The sequence below is a fragment of the Hemitrygon akajei genome, chromosome 30, assembly GCF_048418815.1.
Source record: "Hemitrygon akajei chromosome 30, sHemAka1.3, whole genome shotgun sequence".
Classification (NCBI taxonomy): domain Eukaryota; kingdom Metazoa; phylum Chordata; class Chondrichthyes; order Myliobatiformes; family Dasyatidae; genus Hemitrygon; species Hemitrygon akajei.
In genome coordinates, this window is record NC_133153.1 from 15,780,262 (window position 1) to 15,803,749 (window position 23,488).

At 41.2% G+C, this 23,488-nt stretch overlaps 1 protein-coding gene across 3 annotated transcripts in view; it reads right to left on the reverse strand.

The window, feature by feature from the left end:
- Nucleotides 1-7,718: 7,718 nt before the first annotated feature.
- znf710a (zinc finger protein 710a) overlaps nucleotides 7,719-23,488 on the reverse strand; it is a 137,428-nt gene continuing 121,658 nt past the window's right edge. For 2 of the 3 annotated variants that reach the window (XM_073033039.1, XM_073033038.1), the window contains exons 4-5: nucleotides 21,718-21,892; nucleotides 7,719-8,455 (exon numbers count right to left, since the gene is read on the reverse strand). In XM_073033039.1, the coding sequence (XP_072889140.1) occupies nucleotides 8,241-8,455; nucleotides 21,718-21,892 (390 nt within the window). In that variant the 3' untranslated portion in view covers nucleotides 7,719-8,240. Of the gene's footprint in view, nucleotides 8,456-21,717; nucleotides 21,893-23,488 lie in introns of those variants that run through there. The other variant, XM_073033040.1, reaches the window with a different exon arrangement.

The window sequence follows — 23,488 nt, forward strand, 5'->3', positions numbered from 1 at the left end:
TTAATGCTACACAAGTAGTTAACCCTTTTGTCAAGACCATGCAGGCTGATGTGTTTCAGTTCGAACCTTTTTCTCCGGCCGTATTTAAATTTTGGCTTCCTCACAGCGCTTTCTTGAATAACAATAGCGTGTGGGGCATCTTTACAGTCCAAATCAACCTGTAATCGATGCGCAGGCATCAATCTAGACTTTAATTTTTTTTCATTCGATTTGGGAACTACAGATTTACCGTTCTCCTCCACAACAACAGTTATTTCCCCATTCGTAAACTCCACATTAACTCTGAACACCCCCTTCAGCACAACCATCTGGGAACTCACACTTCCCAAGGTTAACCCTTTCTTCCCCGAACCAAGTCTATCTGATCCAAAAGGACGGCCGTCTTGTCCAGCTGAGTCAAATACCTCAGACTTTTTCTGAGCTCCGTGACTAGGTTCAGGACCACGTGCATCCCCATCTTGGACACACTCAAACGGGGCATTGGCCTCTTCCAGGCTTTCAATACCCGTACCCTTTTCAAATTCTAAATTCCCCTGATCCTCCCAGTTACTCTCTGGGCAACTCACTTCCGGAGTAAACTCAACCCAGCGGGCTGAAACAACCTCATCTGCCAACCCAGCAGACTTCTTCAAGGTAATGGCATCCTTTTCATCTAGGACTGCCCTCATTTCATTATCGGGAACACCTTTAGAATTTTCAACTTCTTCAAACAGTCCTGCCAAACCAGACAGATCATCCATGTCCAACCCTGGACCTTTTAACAGCTTTATCTGTTTCTCATCTTTATTTCCTACCTCTAGGACCTTTTTCTTCGCTAAGGGAAGATCTACCTTCTCTCCCTTACCCCCTTTTACGTTACTATTCCTCATTTTACAACCCTCGAAACCCTCGTGGCACAGGGTCGGTAAAGACGTCTGGGCCAAATCAAAACTGGCCAATTTTAAACTGCTCCCGTTCTCAGCTGCCGCTCTCGACAGGCTGCGAGTGACTGCGCATGCGGGATAGATTTTTGGATCTGAGGGAGGGTCCTCAACTCTCACGGGCTGGGTTGTCAGCTTCACGGCTGCACCCATCTTCCCACCCGCTAGGTCGTTACCCAGAAGGACGTCCACGCCTTCCCCCGGCAACTCCGGCAGGACCCCCAGTTCCACTGGTCCCGACACCAACTCACAATCTAGAAGGACCCTATGCAAAGGCACTACCTTGGTCCGGTTTCCTATGCCTCTCAGGGCTACCTCCCCCGCCCAAGGTCCGAATTGTAATACGTTACGGCTAATTAATGATAGCTCCGCCCCCGTGTCTCTCCAAATCCGTACGGGAATTGGCGGGTCCCCCTTCCTCACAGACACGGTTCCGTGTGACAGATAAATCTCCGACCCCTCGTGCTCTCTGATTACCTGGGACCCTCTTGCCGATTTTCTGATTACCACTGCACACCCGATAGGGACCGCTGCTTTCCCTCTCTCTGGCTCCTTTCTCGGAGCAAAGCACTTAGATGCAATATGACCCACCTTTCCACAATTAAAACAGGTCAAGCCAGGACCTCTCCTGCCGTCTTGCCTCTCCTCGTCAATTTTACCACTAGCTCCCAGCGGGATCTCCGCCTCAGCCGGCGGGCTTTCTCTACCGTTCCCACGGTCTCTCTGGTAACTTTTTGGCGAGGAAAACTTTGTCTTGTGGGTTAGGGCATATTCATCTGCGAACCTAGCAATTTCTGAGATGGACTGATTCGTCCTCTCATTCAAATACATCCGGATCTCTTCCGGAACACAACCTTTAAATTCCTCAATCAAAAATAACTCCCTGAGACGCCCATAATTCTCGGCCACCTTTTCCGCGGTGCACCAACGGTCCAAGAGCACACCCTTCTCATGGGCTAGCTCGGTATACGTTTGATTCCACCCTTTCCTTAAATTTATGAACCTTTGTCTATACGCTTCAGGTACTAACTCGTAACCCCGGAGAATGGCCTCCTTTACTTGGTCATAATTCCCTTCCCATTCCGGGGGCAACGCTGCATATGCCCGCTGTGCTTTCCCTCGTAACACACTTTGTAACAACGCCACCCACTGCTCTCTGGGCCACTTCTGATTCACTGCCACCTTTTCAAAAAGCAAGAAATAACTATCAACATCCGTCTCCTTGAACGGGGGGACCAACCTCAACGCCCGACTAACATCAAACCCCTCCTCTCTCTCTACCCCTTGAGCTCTTCGCTCTTGCCTTCGCTTGTCCAGCTCCAATTCATGGCTCCTTTGTTTCTCTTTCTCCTCATACTCTCTTTGCTTTTCAGCTCGGTCCTTCTCTTTCTCAGCCCGTTCCTTTTCCTTCTCAGCTGCTTCCAGCTGCTTTAACTTTAAATTCATGTTCCAACCTTACTTTCTCCAATTCTAACTGATCTGTCCCACTCGCTAATCTTTTTTCGGGGATATTTTCCAAATCCTCAGCTGCAAACACCTTCTTCCCAATGTAATACTGAGTTATGACCCTTCACACTTCCTGCTTTTTCATTGATGACCTCACCTCTGTGAGGTCTAACCCCTTCGCCAGATTTACCAAGTCTAATTTGGTAGCCGCCCCTAGCGCCCCCGGAGTCGGGTTTCTCATAAATTCATCTACGTCCATCTTTGCTGGTTTTCTGTCTGGCTACCTGCGTACCCAGATTCAAGTTTGGACTTACAGCCCGATTCACTGACCCTCCCCTTTGGTTTCAAATCCCGAGACGAGTACCCCACTTGTTACGTTCCCCGTAACTGGGTGGCTTACCAGCAAAGATAGAGAGGTCCGCTGAAGTCTGATGGTACTATTTTCAAACGTTTTTTATTTATAAAGGGGCACAAACGTATGGTTAATACAAAGCATTTAGATCATATACGTCGTCAATACTCAATCTAAAGCACAGGTATAGTAATAATCAATCAGAAATAAGCTCTATCGTTGTCTATGGGATAATACTGAGTCCAATGGAATATAAAAGTCACTCAGAAATCTGCAGGCTTTTCCGTTTGGGAACCGCTGGCATTTCACGTGTTGGAGAGAGAGGATTTGTGAGAGAAAGGAACACTTGCCCGTTGTCTTTGCGAAGCAAATCCCTGTTGTTAGTTAAAAACGGTTTTTCCTTTGGTTTCAGCCACAGACTCCTGATCCAGAATCTAATGCACGTGGCTTCCCGCTCCGACGGGAAACGCTAACGTGTCTTCTTAGTATGTCTCCTTGGTGCGTCTGAGGGGCCGCCTCGGCAGCCCACCTTTTTATCGGGACTTGCAGGGTTGTAGCTGTCAATCAGGGTGGGGTGTGGCAATCTTACCCCATCACCCAGCCCACGTTGCCCTGAGAGTTTGCACATAGTCCAGTCCCCATTTCACAAAGGTGTCTCCAAGAAACAATGGCTATGTCCATGGCTTTTGTCTGGCTGAGAGGCCAGACCACATTCCAAACCTTAAGGCTTCTCTCTTATTTTCCTGAGTCCAATTTCAGCACGTCGCTCTCTCTCTCTTGCGATTCTCACAAAGGAGGGGGCTGGGGTCATAACACTTTTAAGAGATGTTTAGATAGGCACATGATGGTAAGGAAGGAGGGATATGGATATGGTGTAGGTAGGAGGGATTAGTGTTGGGTGCTTTGAGTTGCATTTTAGCTGGTACAGCACAACATTGAGGGCTGAAGGGCCTGTTCCTGTGCTGTACTGTTCTATGTTCTCCCTTTTACTTATCTTCATTTGCACAGCATCCTTAAAAGAAACCATCTACAAGCAGAACTTCCCCAGGCACGTCACACAAATCATGCAGAACCATATTAGTGAAGATCAAGTAATGTGACACATTAATATATTTTAATGTGTCAAAAAGCTGAGGGAATGAAGCCTTATCATCCAATATTACAAGCTAAAAACAAAGGATGGGTATTTTAAAGCTGGAAACACTACAGGATGTTGGGGGGTACAAAAGTCAGTAAAGGACATGATATTGGCTGGGTTACAAGCAGACTTTTAGGCTATGAAAAGTGGAATGAGTAGAGACCATGATGAGTGCATTTGCATTAAAAAATACAGAACCAATGATTAATACTGTTCTTTTTATTCAGTGAGGAGAATTGAAGCAGAACAGATTCAATGCTAATGAGATGGAAATGAATCTCAGTGAAGCACAAGTATGAGGTCCGAAGTTCAAAATACATTTCCAATCACTGGCATTGTGGACAATTTGGCTCAGAGAGCTATGTACTCGAACTTCGGCTCAAAAACTGACGTGACATTAAGTTTGAGAGATGACAATTAGGAATAGTGGAGGGATCAGATCAGAAGAGTTAGTAAAATGAAACTTGTTTACTTATAGAAATAAACATGTTATTGAATAATTTGCTAGAGAGCAACATGCAGAAAATAGAAGCAAAAGCAAAGACCCATAATAACTTGGGTTGTTTTCTTTGGAACTGTGGAGATCTGATTGAGGTTTACAAGATTATGAAGGACAGAGTACACAGGGAGTATCTTTTTCCCAGGGTAGAAATGCTAATATCAGAGGGGATGCATTTGAAGGGGAGACGGGGTAGGTTCAAAGGGGATGTGAGCCTTAAGTCTTTTTCCTCTGAGTGGTGGATGCTTGGAATGTGCTGCCAGTGTATGGTGGAATAGGCAAAGATATTAGATGTTTTTAAGAGCCGTTTAGATATGCACATGTATATGAGGAAGATGGAAAGCTTTTGACATTGTATAGGTGGGAGGGATTAGTTTTTGAGTGGCTTTGATTTACTTTTTAGCTGGTTTGGCACAACAAGGGCTGAGGGGCCTGTTCCTGTGTTGTTTTATATTCCAGTCGGACAGGAGGAAAAGGGGAGGGGTGGAGGGGGGAGCAAAATCAATACGGGCCAGTCACAAGCAAGAGAAAATCTGCAGACGCTGGAAATCCAAGCCACACACACAAAATGCTGGAGGAACTCAGCAGGCCAGGCAGCATCGGCGTTCCACGGCAAAACCCTTTGGCAGGACTTGCTTTTGGGTTTTGGCCTGAATTGTTGACTGTACTCTTTTTTTTCCCTATAGATGCTACCTGGCCTGCTGAGTTCCTCCATTTTGCGTGCACTGCTTAGATAGGTGCTAGCCTCTAGTTCTTTCAACATTCGATCACGTTACTGAAGATTGGAAGGACCAGATAGGGTGGATGTGGAGAGGATGTTTCCTATGGTGGGGGTAACTAGAATTAGAGGGCACAGCCTCAAAACTGAGGGGCAACCTTTTAGAACGTTTTTTTTAAGCCACAGAATCGAGAATCTGTGGAATGTTCTGCCACAGACTGCGGTGGAGACTAAGTCTATGGTATACTTAAGGTGGAAGTTGATTGTTTCCCGATTGGTCAGGGCATCAAAGAAAATGGCAATGCAGGTATATGGGGTTGAGTGGGATCTGGGATCAGCCACGATGGAACTGAGGAGCAGACTCGATGGTCTGAATGGCCTAATTCTTCTCCCATGTCCAACAGTCTTATAAATGCAATTTTGTGGATGCCACCAAGATTGGATGTATAGCGGACAGTGAGGAAGGCCATCACGGCTTGCAGAAGGATCTGGACCAATTGGAAAAATGGGCTGAAAAATGGTAGATGGAACTTAATGCAGACAAGTGAGATTTTTGCACTTCAGTAGGACCATCCAGAGTAGGTCTTAACAGTGAATGGCAGGATACTGAGGAGTGTGGTAGAACAAAATAGATCTGGGAATACAGGTACACAATTCAGCAAAAGTGGCACCACAGGTAGATAGGGTCATAAAGAAAACTTCTGGCACATTGGCCTTATTAATTAATGTATTGAGTACAGGAAATGGAATGTTATGTTGAAGTTATACAAGATGTTGGAGAGACCTGGTTTGGAGTATTATGTGCAGTTTAGGTCACCTACCTACAAGAAAGATGTAAAGAAGGTTGAAAGAGTGCAGAAAAAATTTACAAGAATCTTGCTAGATCTGGAGGACCACAGTTATAAGGAAAGATTGAATAGCTTATGACTTTCTTTAGAACATAGAAGACTGTGAGATTCGATAGAGGTAAACAAAATTATGAAGGGTATACATAGAGTAGATGCAAGCAGGCTTTTTCCACTGAGGTTGGGTGGGATCATAACACAAGGGTGAAAAGTGAGAAGTTTAGGGGAACACGAGGGGAAACTTTTTCACTCAGGGGCTTGAGCGAGTGTGAAATTAACTGCAAGCAAAAGTGATCCACGTGAGCTCCATTTCAACGTTTAAGAGTAGCTTGGATAGGTACATGGATAGCAGGGATACGGTCCCAGAGCAGGTTGTTGGAAGTAGGCAGTTTAATGGTTTTGACTTGGACTAGATGGGCCAAAGGGCCTGTTTTTGTGCAGTACTTCTTTATGACCAAATCCATAAGCAGCAGGAGAACCAGTAAGTAACAGACTATTCTAAGGATTCTTTAATTCAGGAAAGAGGATGGTGATGTGGTCGACAATTGCTGACAACTGAAAGACGGTGCTGGGGGAAAAGCGCCATCATGAATACCAAAACAGCTTTGCTCAAAGTCATTCATTTGGCAAGGGAGGTAATCAGATTATAGAAATTCTTGGAATTTAAACCACTAACACCTTAAAGTTGAAAACACAAAGTAAACCACAGATGCTGTGGTCAAAGCAACATGTACAACACACTGGAGGAACTCAGCAGGTCGGGCAGCATCCGTGGAAACGAGCAGTCAACGTTTCGGGCCGAGACCCTTCATCAGGACTCAGCCCGAAACGTTGACTGCTCGTTTCCACGGATGCTGCCCAACCTGCTGAGTTCCTCCAGCGTGTTGTATGTGTTGCTTAAAGTTGAAAAAAAAATGGAAACTTAATCTGCTTAAATGCATAACCACCTCTACCTACAAGAGAGGATATTATGTATTTAAGGAGATTATGACAGCAGATTTGAATGATATTGTAAGGAGGCTACAGACAGTTAACCTCGGAACTAAACAAGATAGTTACACAGTCGGCAGGTTGAAGATGGGGATGAGGGGACAGATAATTGGGCCATGGATGGATGCATTTGCAGAGGGAGAAACCAGAGGAAGATTCAAGTTTAGAGCTAGGAATAAAGGAATTATCAGGTGTCTTACATAATAGTATGGAGCATCAGCTGCTTTAAACTTAGTGATAAATGAGGTCACAAACTTCCCACATTTAAACATGGTACAAGGTGTTTAAGGCTGGCTGCACTAAAACCAATAATTACCTATGCTATGTGTTGGCGCGTGGCCAAGTGATTAAGGCGCTTGCCTAATGATCTGAAGGTTGGTAGTTCGAACCTTGGCTGAGGCTGCGTGTGTGTCCTTGAGCAAGGCACTTAACCACACATTGCTCTGCGACGGTGCCAAGCTGTATGGGTCCTGATGCCCTTCCCTTGGACAACATCGGTGGCGTGGAAAGGGGAGACTCGTGCTTGGGCAACTGCCAGTCTTCCACAAAAAAAAACCTTGCCCAGGCTTGCGCCCTGGAAACTTTCCAAGGCGCAAATTCACGGTCTATTGAGACTAACGTATACTACACACCTCCAGAATACTTCTGGAACAGTGAAGATCGGCAAATACAGTGATCTATTAGCAGTTCACTTTTTCCTCACATTAATACACTCTCCATGCTTGTTAATACAGGTCCATCCTTGCTGACATTTTCTTCAAATCGAATTCAATGGTTCAGTCATTGTGCAAATAAACATTTCACACAAGCAACTTTAAACAGGTTTGTTATTTTATTGCTATTGTAGATGATTATATAGTCCAGTAAGAAAATAAATCCACAAAAGCCACTCCACAATGTAATTCAATGAATTACTGTGTAAACGTGTATGTGTATTGTGGGCTGTCCCCAGCAAATCCTTAGGTTGTGTTGGTTGTTAATGCAAACAGTGCATTTCACTGTATGGTTTGATGTACATTTGATAAATAAATGAATCTGTATTTGTGTGTGTATGTATATGTACAGAACCCAAGTTACATTTTACACAGTAAAGACCAACAATTTTGGTAGTAGTCATCTGCTTTGGTCCACAATAGACCATCTTTAAAAAAAAAAATCACAGAACCCTGAGATTAGTAACGTGTAAATGGATTCACATTACAATGTTTTTGTGAACATAGGCTTAAAATTGGAATGTAATTTAAAATCTGCAACTGCAGCATTAATAAAAAGCTATGCACAATTAACAATGGTCAAAGCACAGGATCAGTTTAATTTTTGGCTTCACTTCAGTTATGGTTTTAAGTCCATTCCATATCGTTCAGCTTCTTTTTCAAAATTAAAGTACATATCTTTTATACTTTCTTCATCAGACATTTTTATTGAATCTGAAGTGTCATCAGGAGCTTTTCTCCCACCTGTGTAATCAAAAGAATTTTCTTCATAATCATCAATATCTCCTTGCTGACTTCCCATATGTTCTGAATGTCCAATGTCCAATAAACTTTCTGTAAGGTAGAGGGAAAGTGTCAAAGGATGGTTGGATCACAAGTTTTAAGCAAATTACAGAATTAAAACTACAGGCCCCATTATTGCATAGTACAGTATTACAAAGATAATCAGATAGTAGTCAAAAGAACCAGAAAGAAATTGACGCATGATTCCTAAATTTAAGAGGGGAGGAGGTAGCAAAACAATGCCGTAAAATAATAGACTGATGTAGTGATTTGTTATAACTCTTCCAATTCACACTAATTTGTCTACATGCACTTATTGTTGATTAGTGCTTACAATCAAACTTTTCATTTGGAAAAGTCTTTGTGTTTTGATGTTTCTATTTGGCCTAGGCTGGTGAGCCTGATGTCAGTTGTGGGTAAGTTATTGGAAGGTATTCTAAAGGACTGGATATTTAAATATTTGGATAGACAGGGACTGATTAGGCATAGTCAACATGGTGTTGTGTGTGGTAAGTGGTGTCTAACCAATCCTACAGTTTTTCGAAGAAGTTGATGAAAGAAAGGCAGTGGATATTGTCTACATGAACTTTAGCAAGGCCTCTGACAAGGTTCCAAAGGAAGTGTTGAAATTGAGGCAAGGCCAGGGTTAACAATGTCCAGGCAAGGACAGATTGCAGATAGAGTGCAGACTGCAGAGGCAAGAAAATTCTTTGAAGAGTATAGCCTCCCTTTGCTGAGCAGATATCCAGAGTTATTCTGACTTGCTGCAGATGAGAATATTATAACGGAAAGATGCAAAACACACACAAACCCGAACTAAGTGGCAATCACTTTGCCGACTTCAAAGTATCATCAAATGTTAGCTTGTAGTATCTCTTGACTTTTAGCACCTATATTGTGTATGTTGATTGATCTTACAAGTAAAGAATTCAGCAATAAGCAGTTTACCAAATGGCCAATATCTGTAACTGCCAGCCAATTCTGTATAAAAATGGCATTTCTCTATTTAGACTGCAGAACAGTGTGGGTGATAGGGGCTATGTTGTTCTCCTTGTGCACAAGTAAAATAAAGTATGATTGAGGAATGAGTGCAGGTTTTCAGAGTCCAGTTAATCAGAGACAACAGTTACTTGGAGGTTGCAGCAAGATGGTTAACTCCTGACTTCAGTATATGGGAGTAATGAATTCAGTCCCAGTAGCTGATCAGCCCCAAATCCTAGGCAGCTCACATCTGAGCAAAGGATTGAGTCTGCTGCTGGAACACACATTTCCTCCTGTGTGGAGTAGTCAAGGTGCTCCATCACCTTAATCGCCGACATAGGAAAGCTGCAGTGTTAAAAAAAGGAGGGTGGTCCAGTCCGGGTCAGAGTCTGGAGGAGCACGGGAAGAATTTGCCCGTTGGTTGGATACTGTGGAAGCACAGTAAGTGTGTGGTTTTTAAAAACTGCATACTGATTGTGCATGAATGGTAGCATGGAAGTCCCCTGTCCCAAGAATGTTAGTATGAGTGGAATGGACCAAGTGAGTGTCTGCAGACATGTTGTAAGAGAAATGAAAGTGAGAAGAATAGTGTGGCCTGTGCTTGTTCAATGCAAATATGAAATAGGAAATGGTCATTTTATTTAGAGGAAATGGCCCTTCCAGGCCAACGAGCTGCACCGCCCAGCAACCCACCAATTAAAACTAGCCTAACCATGGGACAATTTACAATGAACAATTAACCTACTAACTAGCATGTCTTTTACAGTGTGGGAGAAAAATCAGAGCACCACGTGCTCACAGAGAGAATGTACAAACTCTTTACAGGCAGAGCAGGAACTGAACTCCAAAATACCCCAGAATGGAGTAGCTTCACTCTAACTGCTATATTACTGTGGTTCTTTTCTATAATCTACTGCAATTGTTGGAATAACCTATGCAGCTCACACTAACCAGAACGATGAGAAAACAAGAGGGCACAAACAAGCTGACATCTTTCCCACGGCAGCAGAGTAGATCTTTATAGCCACACGGTACCCCAATGTGATCAAGATGCCAATACTTTCTGAATTCTTTGATGAACTAGTAAAATTACAGCATGATGCATCACTGGCTGAACAGACTTTATAAACTGAAGTACACTTATGCAGACCATAAAAATGATAATGAGTATAATCAAAAATGAGAGATTCACAACCATAGCAAGTAGCTGCAACTGCATAATTTGCTGGAGACAGTCCCAAAAGACACTGCAGAGTCTGTTGCTACTAGGCCATCCTCCTGGATTTCATTTCTGCATAACCCAATGAACTTCATGCAGTCACCTAAATAACTAGGTTGTGACTATGCACTTGTTTGATATCTCCATAGACAGGAGGTCAAACTCCTGAAAGTGATGCTACACTATAACCTACTAAGTCTTTGATTATGAGAATTTACTCCTAGGTTTGGGATCCCTGAGAAAATCTCAAGTGACAACAGTTCTCACTCTGCAGGTAAATACTGGAATTTAGAAGGATGAGAGGGTATCTGATTGAAACATATTATTAAGGGATTGGACACGCTGGAGGCAGGAAGCATGTTCCCGTTGATGGGTGAGTCCAGAAGTAGAGGCCACATTTTAAGAATAAGGGGTAGGCCATTTAGAACAGAGATGCAGAAAAACGTTTTCACCCAGAGAGTGGTGGATATGTAGAATGCTCTGCCCCAGAAGGCAGTGGAGGCCAAGTCTCTGGATGCATTCAAGAGAGAGTTAGATAGAGCTCTTATAGATAGCGGGGTCAAGGGATATGGGGAGAGGGCAGGAACGGGGTACTGATTGTGTATGATCAGCCATGATCACAGTGAATGGCAGTGCTGGCTAGAAGGGCCGAATGGCCTACTCCTGCACCTACTATCTATTGTCTAAAGTTAAGAGTCAAAAAGTCTTGTAGTGTAAGCATCATTTCACTTGTCTTTACCACCCACAATCTAATGAGACAGCTAAGGTCAGCTAAGCTAAATGTTAGATCGGGGCCCTGAAATGAAGGTGATTAATATAATCAATGAGACTGAGCCAAGGTGGCCAGAGGCACTTTGAATGGCCCTCACGACAATGCACTGTACTCCAAACCAACTGCACACGAGATAGTACTGGGACATCCCATGTGCTTGCCAGTCTCTTCGGTAAAACAAATGGACACCCATATTATGAGTGAAAGCATGTTGCACAAATCCTTTAAGGATCAAATCAACAGGTACTTGAAGATCGTGCTGGCTGCAGAGTGTTACACCTCTAATACCATCTGCTTATGCTCTCTACATTTCACTTTATGGGGCCATCAAAGGACCATTAGTGAAACTGAGTGTTCCTAGATAACAGAACCTCTGTTCTGGTGACCTGCCAGACTGGCTCGTGAGAGCACCAAGGTAGCCTCAAAGCTGGAGAAATTGGCTAATGATACCGCCTGAGCACTACATAACATGAACCAGGCCATCAGTAACATTACTGCTGAAATGTTGTCAATTGTACAGTGGTCTTTTAAAAAATAAAATCAACTAGCACTCAAGTTTTGGTTGGCTGGGAAAGATGGTACTTGGCCAGGAATGTTGCACTTATGCTCCTGATACATGAGAACATTTAGCTGTGTATACCCAGCTAGAAGTTAAAGGTTAGGAAGACTGGACATGAGTTACTTGGGACTCCATCACCATGCAGACCCTCCAGCTGGTTTCACTCTTCATTATTAATGATAACAGTATTCCCTGCTAGTGGGAATATTTGTTTTAATCTCTTACCCGAGATCATTCAGTGGCATGATGGCCCACAGAACAGTTGTCTGTGTCATAATCAAACAGCTAAGACATTGGCGAGGCTTAATTTGAGTATTGTGTGTAGTTTTGATCACTACCTACAGGAAAGATGTAAATAAAGTACAAAGAGTATAGAGAAAATTTACAAGAATGCTGGTGGGACTGGAGGACCGGAGTTATGAGGAAAGATTGAATAGGTTATGACTTTATTCCTTGGTTCAGAGAAGTTTGAGGGGAGGTTTGACAGAGCTATACAAAATTATGAGGGGTATATATAGGGTAAATGCAAGCAGGCCAGAAAGCTGTGGGTTCAAGACCCAACAGAAACTGGGGCTCGGTGCTAGACTGATAAGAGTCAAGTCTTATGTTTAGAGACATGAAAGTGACTTGACAAGATTGTAAACAATGCCTTGGCAGGAATAAAGACGGAAAATTTTCCAGTGCTCTTTCAGATGTAATCAAATTGCAAGGCTTGCACAGTTGAATATTTGCAGCCTTTATATCCTCTTTAAATATTTTCTTTCTGTAACTCAAGTGAGGTCCTTAATTTTGTCCTATCATAACCAGACAAGTGAAGTAGATGCAGAGGTCCAATCATCTTCCTACATAGTGTTCTCCCACTCCAAATCTTGGGCATCTTAGTACTCCAGTGTATTAAAATGAACCACAGTTTATTTGTTGAACAGTAGAGTCTCAGGGAGAAGTCCTAACCGAAGCCTTAGTTTATATAAAAAAAAGATAAGACTGAGGCTTTTTAAAGTTAAAGGGATCCACTCATCCTCACCCTTCTAAAGCTAATGTATGGTTTCTTTTTAATGTATGCAACAGAACCTCAATATATTTTATTAGCAAAAGTTGCCAGGTTTACTCTTAACCCCAAGAGGAACACACTGCCCCTAAAATTTTGATGTCACACTCATAAAAGCCTCATGTTTGCTATTTGTTCCTTACTCTTCAAACCAGCTCAATCAACCTCTGCTAGATCCAATTCAATTCGCCCAAAATTAGCCTTCCTGTTTTTTTTATAATTTATTTTTTATTGAAGTTCATCATCAAACATTTCCATAGGATGTATTTCAGATATTGTACATAAATATCATATAGTCATATATGCCACAAATCTCCAGATAATACTTATCTGAGGTATACACTTATAGAAAAGAGGAAAGAAAGAACAAGCAAAAGAAGAAAACTATGTACAATTAGGGAGAGCTCCTTTTTTTAAAAAAAAGAAAACAACATATTCATTGATTTGTGAGAATAAAATCAGGCCTATGAGTTATGTAGTTAAACCATTTTCCCCAGTATGAATCAAATTGTTCCAGCTTATGATTAACAGATGCTGTTATCTTCTCCATTTTGTAAATGTCCATTGTAATTTCCATCTATCGTTTAAGGTCAGGCTCTCCTGTGATAATCATTTCCTGGTAAGACTCTTTTTACCAGCCACCAGCAGTACATTCATTAAATATTTATCTCTTTTCAACCATTCTTGAGGTATATACCCAAAATATATGGTCTTACTTTCTAAGGGTATTTCACATTTAAAAATGTCTTGTAGGCCATTCCAATAGTATGTAACCAGGAAGTTAGACGGGGGAGATCCAATGGATGTAGTGTACCTCGATTTTCAGAAGGCATTTGATAAGGTCCCACATAGAAGATTGGTGGGTAAAATCAAAGCTCAGGGCATCGGGGGGAAGGCATTGACATGGATTGAAAACTGGTTGGCAGATAGAAAGCAAAGGGTAGCAGTGAATGGGTGTTTCTCGGAATGGCAGGTGATGACTAGTGGGGTGCCACAGGGTTCGGTATTGGGCCCACAGCTGTTTACCATTTACGTTAACGATTTGGATGAAGGCATAGAAAATAACATCAGCAAATTTGCTGATGATACTAAGCTGGGTGGCAGTGTGACATGTGATGAGGATGTTAGGAGAATTCAGGGTGACTTGGATAGGCTGGGTGAGTGGGCAGATACTTGGCAGATGGCGTTTAATGTGATTAAGTGTGAGGTTATCCACTTTGGGAGTAAGAACAGGAAGGCAGATTATTATCTGAACGGTATAGAGTTGGGTAAGGGAGTAATACAAAGAGATCTCGGAGTCCTTGTTCATCAGTCACTGAAGGTGAATGAGCAAGTGCAGCAGGCAGTGAAGAAGGCTAATGGAATGTTGGCCTTTATTACAAAGGGAATTGAGTACAAGAGCAAGGAAATCCTCTTGCATTTGTACAGAGCCCTGGTGAGACCACACCTGGAGTATTGTGTACAGTTTTGGTCTCCAGGGTTAAGGAAGGACATCCTGGCTGTAGAGGAAGTGCAGCGTAGATTCACGAGGTTAATTCCTGGGATGTCTGGACTGTCTTACGCAGAGAGGTTAGAGAGACTGGGCTTGTACACGCTGGAATTAAGGAGATTGAGAGGGGATCTGATTGAAACATATAAGATTATTAAGGGATTGGACAAGATAGAGGCAGGAAATATGTTCCAGATGCTGGGAGAGTCCAGTACCAGAGGGCATGGTTTGAGAATAAGGGGTAGGTCATTTAGAACAGAGTTAAGGAAAAACTTCTTCTCCCAGAGAGTTGTGGGGGTCTGGAATGCACTGTCTCGGAAGGTAGTGGAGGCCAATTCTCTGGATGCTTTCAAGAAGGAGCTAGATAGGTATCTTATGGATAGGGGAATCAAGGGATATGGGGACAAGGCAGAAACCGGGTTTTGATAAGGAATTGATCAGCCATGATCTCAAAATGGCGGTGCAGGCTCAAAGGGCCGAATGGTCTACTTCTGCACCTATTGTCTATTGTCTAATAGTCTTTGATAATGGGGCAATCCCAGAAAATATGGTAATGGTTTGCATTTTGATTTCCCCAATTTCTCCAACAAATAGGGAGGTTACTATGATAATGGGATTTCTGAGAGGGTGTAATAAAATATCTTATCTTATCAAGTTTTTGCATCCAAACTCCCTCCATCGCTGTAAACTGGTACACTTCCATTGATAACTCCATATTATTGTCCATTCTTCCTCAGATATTATCCCTCCTTCCTTCTCCAATCTTTTAATTTATTAAGTCAAATGTGTTTTAAGATTTGACAAACCCTTATACAATATCTCCCTCTAGTTTATATTCTTTTATAATAGTTTTCCATATTTTAAGAGTCCATTTCACTCATGGGTTATCAACAGTATTTATGCAATTTTGTAGGTTGTCATCAGCCAAAATTGCCTGTATGGGGATGGGAAGTATCCCCTCTTCAATGTTTTTCCATTGAGTGTCATATGATGGGTTGCACCAACACATCACAGCTCTCAACTGTGCTGCAAAATAATAATCTTAAGAGAAGGTAGGCCCCATCCCCCCTTTTCTTTGGCTAACTGCAAAGTTTTGATACGAACTCTAGGCCTTTTACCTTGCCATATACATCTTGATAACATCTTGTTCCATTCATTGAATTGATTTTGGTTAATCTCTATTGGTAGGGTCTGAAAGAGATATAATAGTCTGGGCAATATATTCATTTTAATGGATTCAATCTTTGAACTGAGACTAAAAAAAGGAATTAGGTTCCATCTTGTTAGATCTTCCTTAATTTTTTTCCATATATAGGTGGATAATTGCATTCTGATAATTTTGCCAAATCTTTTGGCATAATGATGCCCAAATATTTGAAAGGCTGTTTGCCATGCCCAGGGATATCTACTTTCAATTTCTCTTGGAGGGCTATAGTTATATGAAAGTAATTAGGTTTGATCTATGTTGATCTTGTATCCTGATAATTAACCATATTGTTCAAAGGATTGCTTCAATTAAGTAAAGAGTATGTTGGTTGCTCTAGATAGACCAAAATGTCATCTGTGTAACAGGCCAATTTATGCTCTGTCCCTTTAATAGTAATTCCCCTGATATCTTCACTTAGTCTGGTATTGAGCTAGTGGTTCCAGATAAAATGCGAAGAGTAGCGGTGACCATGCACAACCCTGTCTCGTGCCCCTTTCTAGGGTAAAACTATTTGATAAATATCCATTAATTTTAATCCTAGCAGTAGGATTGTCATATAGTGCCTATATAGTTTTAATAACTGTCATGTAAACCAAATCTATGTAAAACACTGTAAAGAAAATTCCAATTAACCGAATCAAATGCCTTTTCAGCGTCCATGCTTATCACTATTGCTTCAATTTTTTTTTGGATATGGTCCATAATGTGAAGTGTCCTTCGTATATTGTCTTGTGTTTGGTGTTGTTGTATAAAACCTCTCTGATCATTATGTATCAGTGTGGGTAGAAACTCTTCTAATCGTTTGGCCATGATGGAGATAAATAATCTGTAATCTACATTCAGAACAGATATCAGTCTAAATGACCCACATTCCATTTTATCCTTGACATCTTTCGGTATAGCTGAGATTATCGCCTCCTTCCAGCTGGGTGGCATTTGTGCCTCTTTTTTTTTTAAAAGAACCCAGTTCAGCGTGGGGAGTAAAACAGGAATTAATTCATTTTTAAATTCTTTATACCACTCTGCCATATATCCATCTGATCCTGGTGACTTGCTTAATTTAAGCCTACTAATTGCAGCTTTTAGCTTAACTTCAGTTATGTCAGCAGTCATCGTTCTACTTTGTTCTTCGCTTAAAGAAAGTAACTCTAGAGAATTCAGGAAGGTGTCAATTTAGGTTATGCTTCCCCCTGGAACTTTGGAATATAGAGTTCTGTAAAACACTTCAAAAGCTTCTTGAATTTCACTTAGCTTATTTTTTTTTAAATCACTTTTGTTCTTGGTTCACTAATTCTAAGAATTGTATTTTTTGCTATCTTTTCTCCCCCAGTTTCCACGCCAGTATTTTCATAGATTTAGATCCACTTTCATAATGTAAACACGAGGAAATTGACTTCTCTAACTTCCGTTAATGCCCCTCCTTACCCCATCCCTGATATACTTAGTTGTTTGCCTGTTCTCCATCTCCCTCTGGTGCTTCCCCCCCCCCCCCCCCCACTTTCTTTCTCCTGAGGCCTCCCGTCCCATGATCCTTTCCCTTCTCCAGCTCTGTATCACTTTCGCCAATCACCTTTCCAGCTCTTAGCTTCATCCCACCCACTCCGGTCTACTCCTATCATTTCGCATTTCCCCCTCCCCGCTCTACTTTCAAATCTCTTACTATCTTTTTTTTCGGTTAGTCCTGACGAAGGGTCTCGGCCCGAAACATCGACATCGCTTCTCCCTATAGATGCTGCCTAGCCTGCTGTGTTCTACCAGCATTATGTGTGTGTTGTTGTTTCACTTTCATAGTGTCTGTGTTTCAGAAACATTAGATTTTCCCTAATTTCTTGTGTAGCCAAACTATTAATTTCATTCCTAATTTTTAAAATTTCCTCTAATGCATCCTGTGCCAAACTCAATTTGTGTTTCTTTTCTAGTTCCTTCAACTTATTTTGTAATTCCTCTAATGTTTTATTCCTTATTTTTTTCTCTTAGATGAAGATATCGCTATAATTTTCCCTCTTAAGACAGCCTTCAGAGTATTCCATAGACTGGAAGGTGAAACCTCTATCACTGAATTTTAAGTAAAGACCAACTTCTTTAATTTGTTCCTTAAAATAGGGATCATTGAGTAGTCTTGAATTTAGTTTCCAAATAATATTCTTTAGTTGTAGGTCAAAATCAACAGATAAATATATATAACATCGTCACTACCTCCTCCCATAGATGCTGTCTGGCCTGCTGAGTTCTGCCAGCATTGTATTTTTATTAGATAAATATATAGGTGCATGGTCACTTACATCTATTGTCCCAATTCCACAGGTTCTTTTCCAAATGTTATGAAATAGTCTATTCTTGTATATACAGAATGGGGGGGAGGAGCAGAATAATGAGTGTAATCCTTTCTGTCAGGGAAAAGGTCCCACCATATATTAATTAGACCAACATCCTCAAAAAGTGTGTTAACTTTCTTATGTAAGGACTTTGTTTCATAGGTTTTTCTATTGGAAGAGTCTAACTTTGGCTGTAATTGTAATTACCGTAAGTCTCCCCCACATATCAAGAGACCTGTTTCCGTTAGTAATTTTCTGGAAGAAACTAATATCACTTACTGGGGTTGCATATATATTCAATATATCTGCCCTCCTTATCTCCCATTTTGAATACTTTTTCAAAATTTAGCTTGCTTGAGATGAGAAAAGCAACTCCTCTCTTATGTCCTGATTTATGAGGAGAAAAACAAGTTAGTGAAGCTTTTGTTTTCCATGCTTATTATCACTTAAGTGCGTTTCCTGTAAATAAACTACATGGGCTTGTTTTTCTTCATTTTTGATAAGAGTTTTACTGCATTTGATTGGATTTAACAGCCCATTGACATTAAAAGGAATGAGTTTTACTTTGCCCTTAGCCATGTGTATTTATCTGTCAGTATATCATCAAAACTAGCAAAATAGAACTTAATCGATCTACTCCCTGAACAAATAAGAACCAAGAAATGCAAATGAAAAAGGTACCAAAGGTGTGCTTCCAAGGCTGAGGTCTCTAGTAGATGACCCTGGGTTGAGCTAGAGGCTACGTCTAGCCATGGGGGATAGCCTCTCTTACCTGTGAGTTGAGGGCCCCTACTGCAGTACCCATAAAAGTGAAAAAAACCTATGTTCATTACATAGAAAAGACTTCCATACGTATTCCTCCCATGTATATATTTTCATTTAGGTGGGGGGAAAAGGAGTGAATGAATAAAAAATGAAATAATTGAGTAATATAAAATCCCAATTATAATATGTACTTCTTGAGGTAACAGTCTATTTTTGCTTCTGTTTAGCTTTATCAACACTTTTGAAATTAGTCAGACCTTATGGCTCTTCTGGAGGGGGTGAGGGCTGTCTCCTGAAAACTCAGTCTCTTCCTGATATTCTTCTCTCACCCTCCTCCCGTCCCCTGCTTTCTTGATTCTCTCACTAAAATTTCCCAAGCAGAGCGGGATAGCTGCTCAGCCAGGCTTTCCCCTCAATTTGATCATGCTGACGGGCAACCCTCTGTCCTTCATGTATGTAGTCACCTCTTCCACCGTCTAATACAGCCACGACCCGTCTTCATAAAACACTCACAGTTTAGCCGGGTACAGAGTCTGGAAGCTAATCCTTTGCTTTAATTCGTGCTTCGCTTCAGAATATTCCTTATGTTTCTGCAGGATTGCTGGGGGGTAATCTTGATCAAAATATATTAGTTTCCCATTTAAAAATACCTTCTTCTTTCCCCAAGCCTTGCACAGAATCTCTGTTTTGGTTTTGTACTGAAAGAACCTGATTACTATTGACCTTGGCTTATTTTCCCCGTCTCCAAAAGGCCTCGGGATGAGCGCGCAGTGTGCTCTCTCAATGTCAAGTGCCATAGCCGGGGGAAGCTCCAGTGTGTCAAGTTTTCTACAAACTCCACCATGGACAACCCCTCCACTCCTTTAGGAACATTATATATCCTGATATTCTTTTGTCGTGACCTTCCTTCTTGGTCGAGTAATTTATTTTCTTGTTGATTTAATACTTTTATCATCTTACTTAGCATCTGTTCCACGTTTTGAACATGATCTTCCAACTTTTGATTAACGTTAGTGAGCCCTGACTTGATATCATTTAATTGTTGTTTTGTGTCTTTTTGGATTTCCCCATATTGCTTCCAAAATTTTTACTAAATTTGCCACTTTGCCTGAATGAGGCCCAGCGTCAGCCTCACAGCCACATGCTTGTGTAGGAGAGCCATTCGCTGCACCCCCCCCCCCCCCCACCGTCCACAGGCTCCGCAGTGATGCTTTTTTAAAATCTCCATTCCTTTTTCCCATTCTTGCCCCTCTTACCAGGTCAGATATTTAAGGAAACTAGTATTTGGCGGATTAACGGGGCAAAATAAGCGTTTTTCCAGAGGAGCTAATATTTTAGGCTGCCATTCTGAACGATGACGTCACTGGAAAACAGCCCTTCCTGTTTTAGGATGCTAACCCATGGGCCTGCACTATCTTGTTCTATCACCATTTTAAAAGTGATAGAATTGCTCTCTGAATTACTTTCCCTTGCCTCATTAGGGACAAAGTACGTACCGTATTAATGTGAACTTTAGTTTTATTCTTCAAAAGATAACTCAACATTTCAGTTATTTTTACATAAATGTCAGGTGCTATATAATTTCTCTTGTTATTTTTGTGCATATTGTACAGCTCCTTTTCACGTGCAGAAGATTCATTCAAGGCTGTGAATGTACATGCACAAGGACTTAGGCACAGCTGAGTCAAGGCAGTTGGGGATTATTCAGCAACTGATGCTGAGAACTTGCCTGAATTTTTCCAACAACTTTCCTAGCTGCACATTGCATAAACACAGGCACTCAATCGTAGCAGATTACAATACAAACTGAGGTTTCCAAAAGGAAACAACTTAAACAACCAACTCAATAATTCATAAGGGCACACAAGTAAATTCTCTCAAATAGAAGTCCTGCTATAAATATCTGAATCGAAGTACATTTTCTGGATACTGTACTTCCACCCAACTCCCCTTTACTTCTATTCTAAAAAAAATTCAATAGGCTGGGCCAGAATTTCTGTTCCCTCAACCTTTACACACAAGCCAGGAGCCTGAACGAAATCTATTGTGCAATTTATCACCCAAACCTTAACACCAACCAATCTTGTTTTCACCAGTTAGAATGCAATGGACACACTCCACAGAAAACAATTTCTGGCAGCTCGCATATACAAAATTCCTGGCCCATTTTCGTCAGTTACACTGGAATACTGCAGTACCAGCTCCTCTCTAATTTTACTAGCCTGTCTGGTTTAGCTACTTCAAAAAAAAATACAATCAGAATTTGTATAGGGTCATGGATGGGAGTGGTATGGAGGACTATGGCCCGTGTACAGATTGATGGGATGAGGCAGGTTAATAGCCTGGCACAGACTGGATGAGCCAAAAGGGCTGCTTCTGTGTTAAAATGAATTTATGACCCAGAAATTCTCCATGGCAGCGTCAAGTATTGCCTCTGAAAAGTGAGAGGCAACTTAGCATCAAGGGATACATGGGATGGGATTAAGTGAGGATAACTCAAGGGATACGAAGGAAAGATTTGCACAACACCTTGTAACTATTGAAGTAGTAGGGTAGCCATTTTGGACACAGCATTACCACCTCAATCTGTCTAATTGATGTGCTTTCAACCTATGTCAGGAGAATGAACCAAGACAACTGGTATAATGGGAATTTCCTTACATTGCCAAGTACAAAGGCATTTAATTCCTTATCCATAAAGGGGTCACCTTCATCAATACAGACTTCATTTGGAGAACTGTAGAGTTTTGGTCTGTAGTCTGTGTCCAACACTTGCTGGTAGCAGCTCTAATGCATAAATTGATATGCAAAACCGATTTGTACAAAAACACTTAACTACAACTGTACTAACTACATGTTTCAAGAATTGCTACAGACTTGTTAATTTGATTTAAAAGCTAAGTGAAACTCCAAGTTTTTGCATTTGATCCATACTTCATACATGTATCTATACTGTACCTTGTCCATCTAGAACAATGTCCATAACACCATGCTTGACTTTCATGTGCCGGCTTAGATTCCCTTTGAGGGTGAACTTGCTTGAACAGTACGGACACCTGAAAGGCTTGCTGTCGGAATGGAGGTGCATGTGACCCAGGAGATTGTACATCCGATTGAATTCTTTACCACAAACCTGGAAAACCCATGAAGTACATTAATCTCATTTAAGGTTAAAATCTCTTAAGTTACACCTTAAAGATGGGTCCTTGTATTTTCTTGCATAGAATGCAGTAATTTTTTTGTCATCCAACTATTATTGAGTTGTCTGAAAAAGGACAGAAGCAGTACTAAACAATTGATACAGGTGAACTACCATGGTAAATCATGGTTAAACATTGCCATATTGTGATGTTAATCATTCACTACATAATGCCTAGCAGTTGAACTTCGAACACATTACAGAAAGTCATCAAAAATGGACATTAGCATCAGTTTGTGTTAGCCTCCAAAATGACAAATGCTACCATAAAACCAGTGAACCAGATCAAAAACTCCCAAGTGCACTTCTTCCACTGTAAAGAGTTTGCATAATTTAAGATAGCTAAACATCAATGTGTGACAATAAAGAGCACAAAAGGATTAGACAGAGGAAATGTTAAAATTAATCATTTCTCACGACCTATAATGCAATACAAACTACAGGTTCCCATTTCAACATCCAGTCTGATCTAGGCTCATTTGGCACTAATTTCAGTACAAATAGCTTAAATTAAAAAAAAACATATTCCTCCAAGTTGTTACCCGGGTCTGCAGAAAAGTCAGCAAGCGTAAAGGTGGAGGGTAGCACTAGAAATGCAAGGAATTAACAGGATAATATGATTTTGTGTAATCTGGTTACTTTCAGTGCTCTCTTCTGCATTCCATCTAATCGAATAGATATTGTCATCTCTCAAACAGATTTACATTATAGCAAACAAAATTTATTTTTTAAGATATGAGCATTGATGTGAGGGCCACAAATTACTGATCATTCCTCGTTGCACTAAGGGTGGGTGCTAGGGAGCTACTTTCTTGAACTACTGTATTCCTTTTGATAACAGTACAATCACGTCGCTGTTGAGAACTGTTTCAGGATTTAGACCCAATAATACATCTCCAAGTCAAGATGATGTGCAACCTGGAAAGAAATATTTCAATTATTGTGTTCCCAAGAACTTACTGTCCTTTTCAGTGAAAGAAATCAGGCTTTGGAGATGTTAAGAGTAGTTTAGGCAAACTGGTATTGAAGTTATCAAATCAAATCATGGTACAACCTGCATAGTAAATGGAAGCACACTGAGAGAATTTGAAACAAAGGGACCTAGGAATACAGGTATACAGTTCACTGAAAGTAGGTGGTGAAGATTACATTTGACATGCTGTTCGTCATTCAGGACATTGAGTCCAAGAGTTGGGACATTATGTTGCATTTGTACAAGACTCTGAGGTCACACTTGAAGTATTGCACAGGTTTGGATACTGTTATAGAAAGGATGTAATAAAGCTAGAAAAAATACAAAGATTTACAAGAATGTTGCTGGGACTCAAGGGACTCAGTCATAAAGAGAGACTGGTCAAGCTAGGACTTTATTCCTTGAAGCATAGGAGAATAGGAGAATGCAGGGAGTGGAAGAGATATTAAAAGGCAATGGGGGAGGAGGGGAAGAGATATTAGAGGTATATAAAATTATGGGAGGTTGTAGATAAATTGGATATACTCTTAATCCAGGGAAGGGGGACCAAACACTAG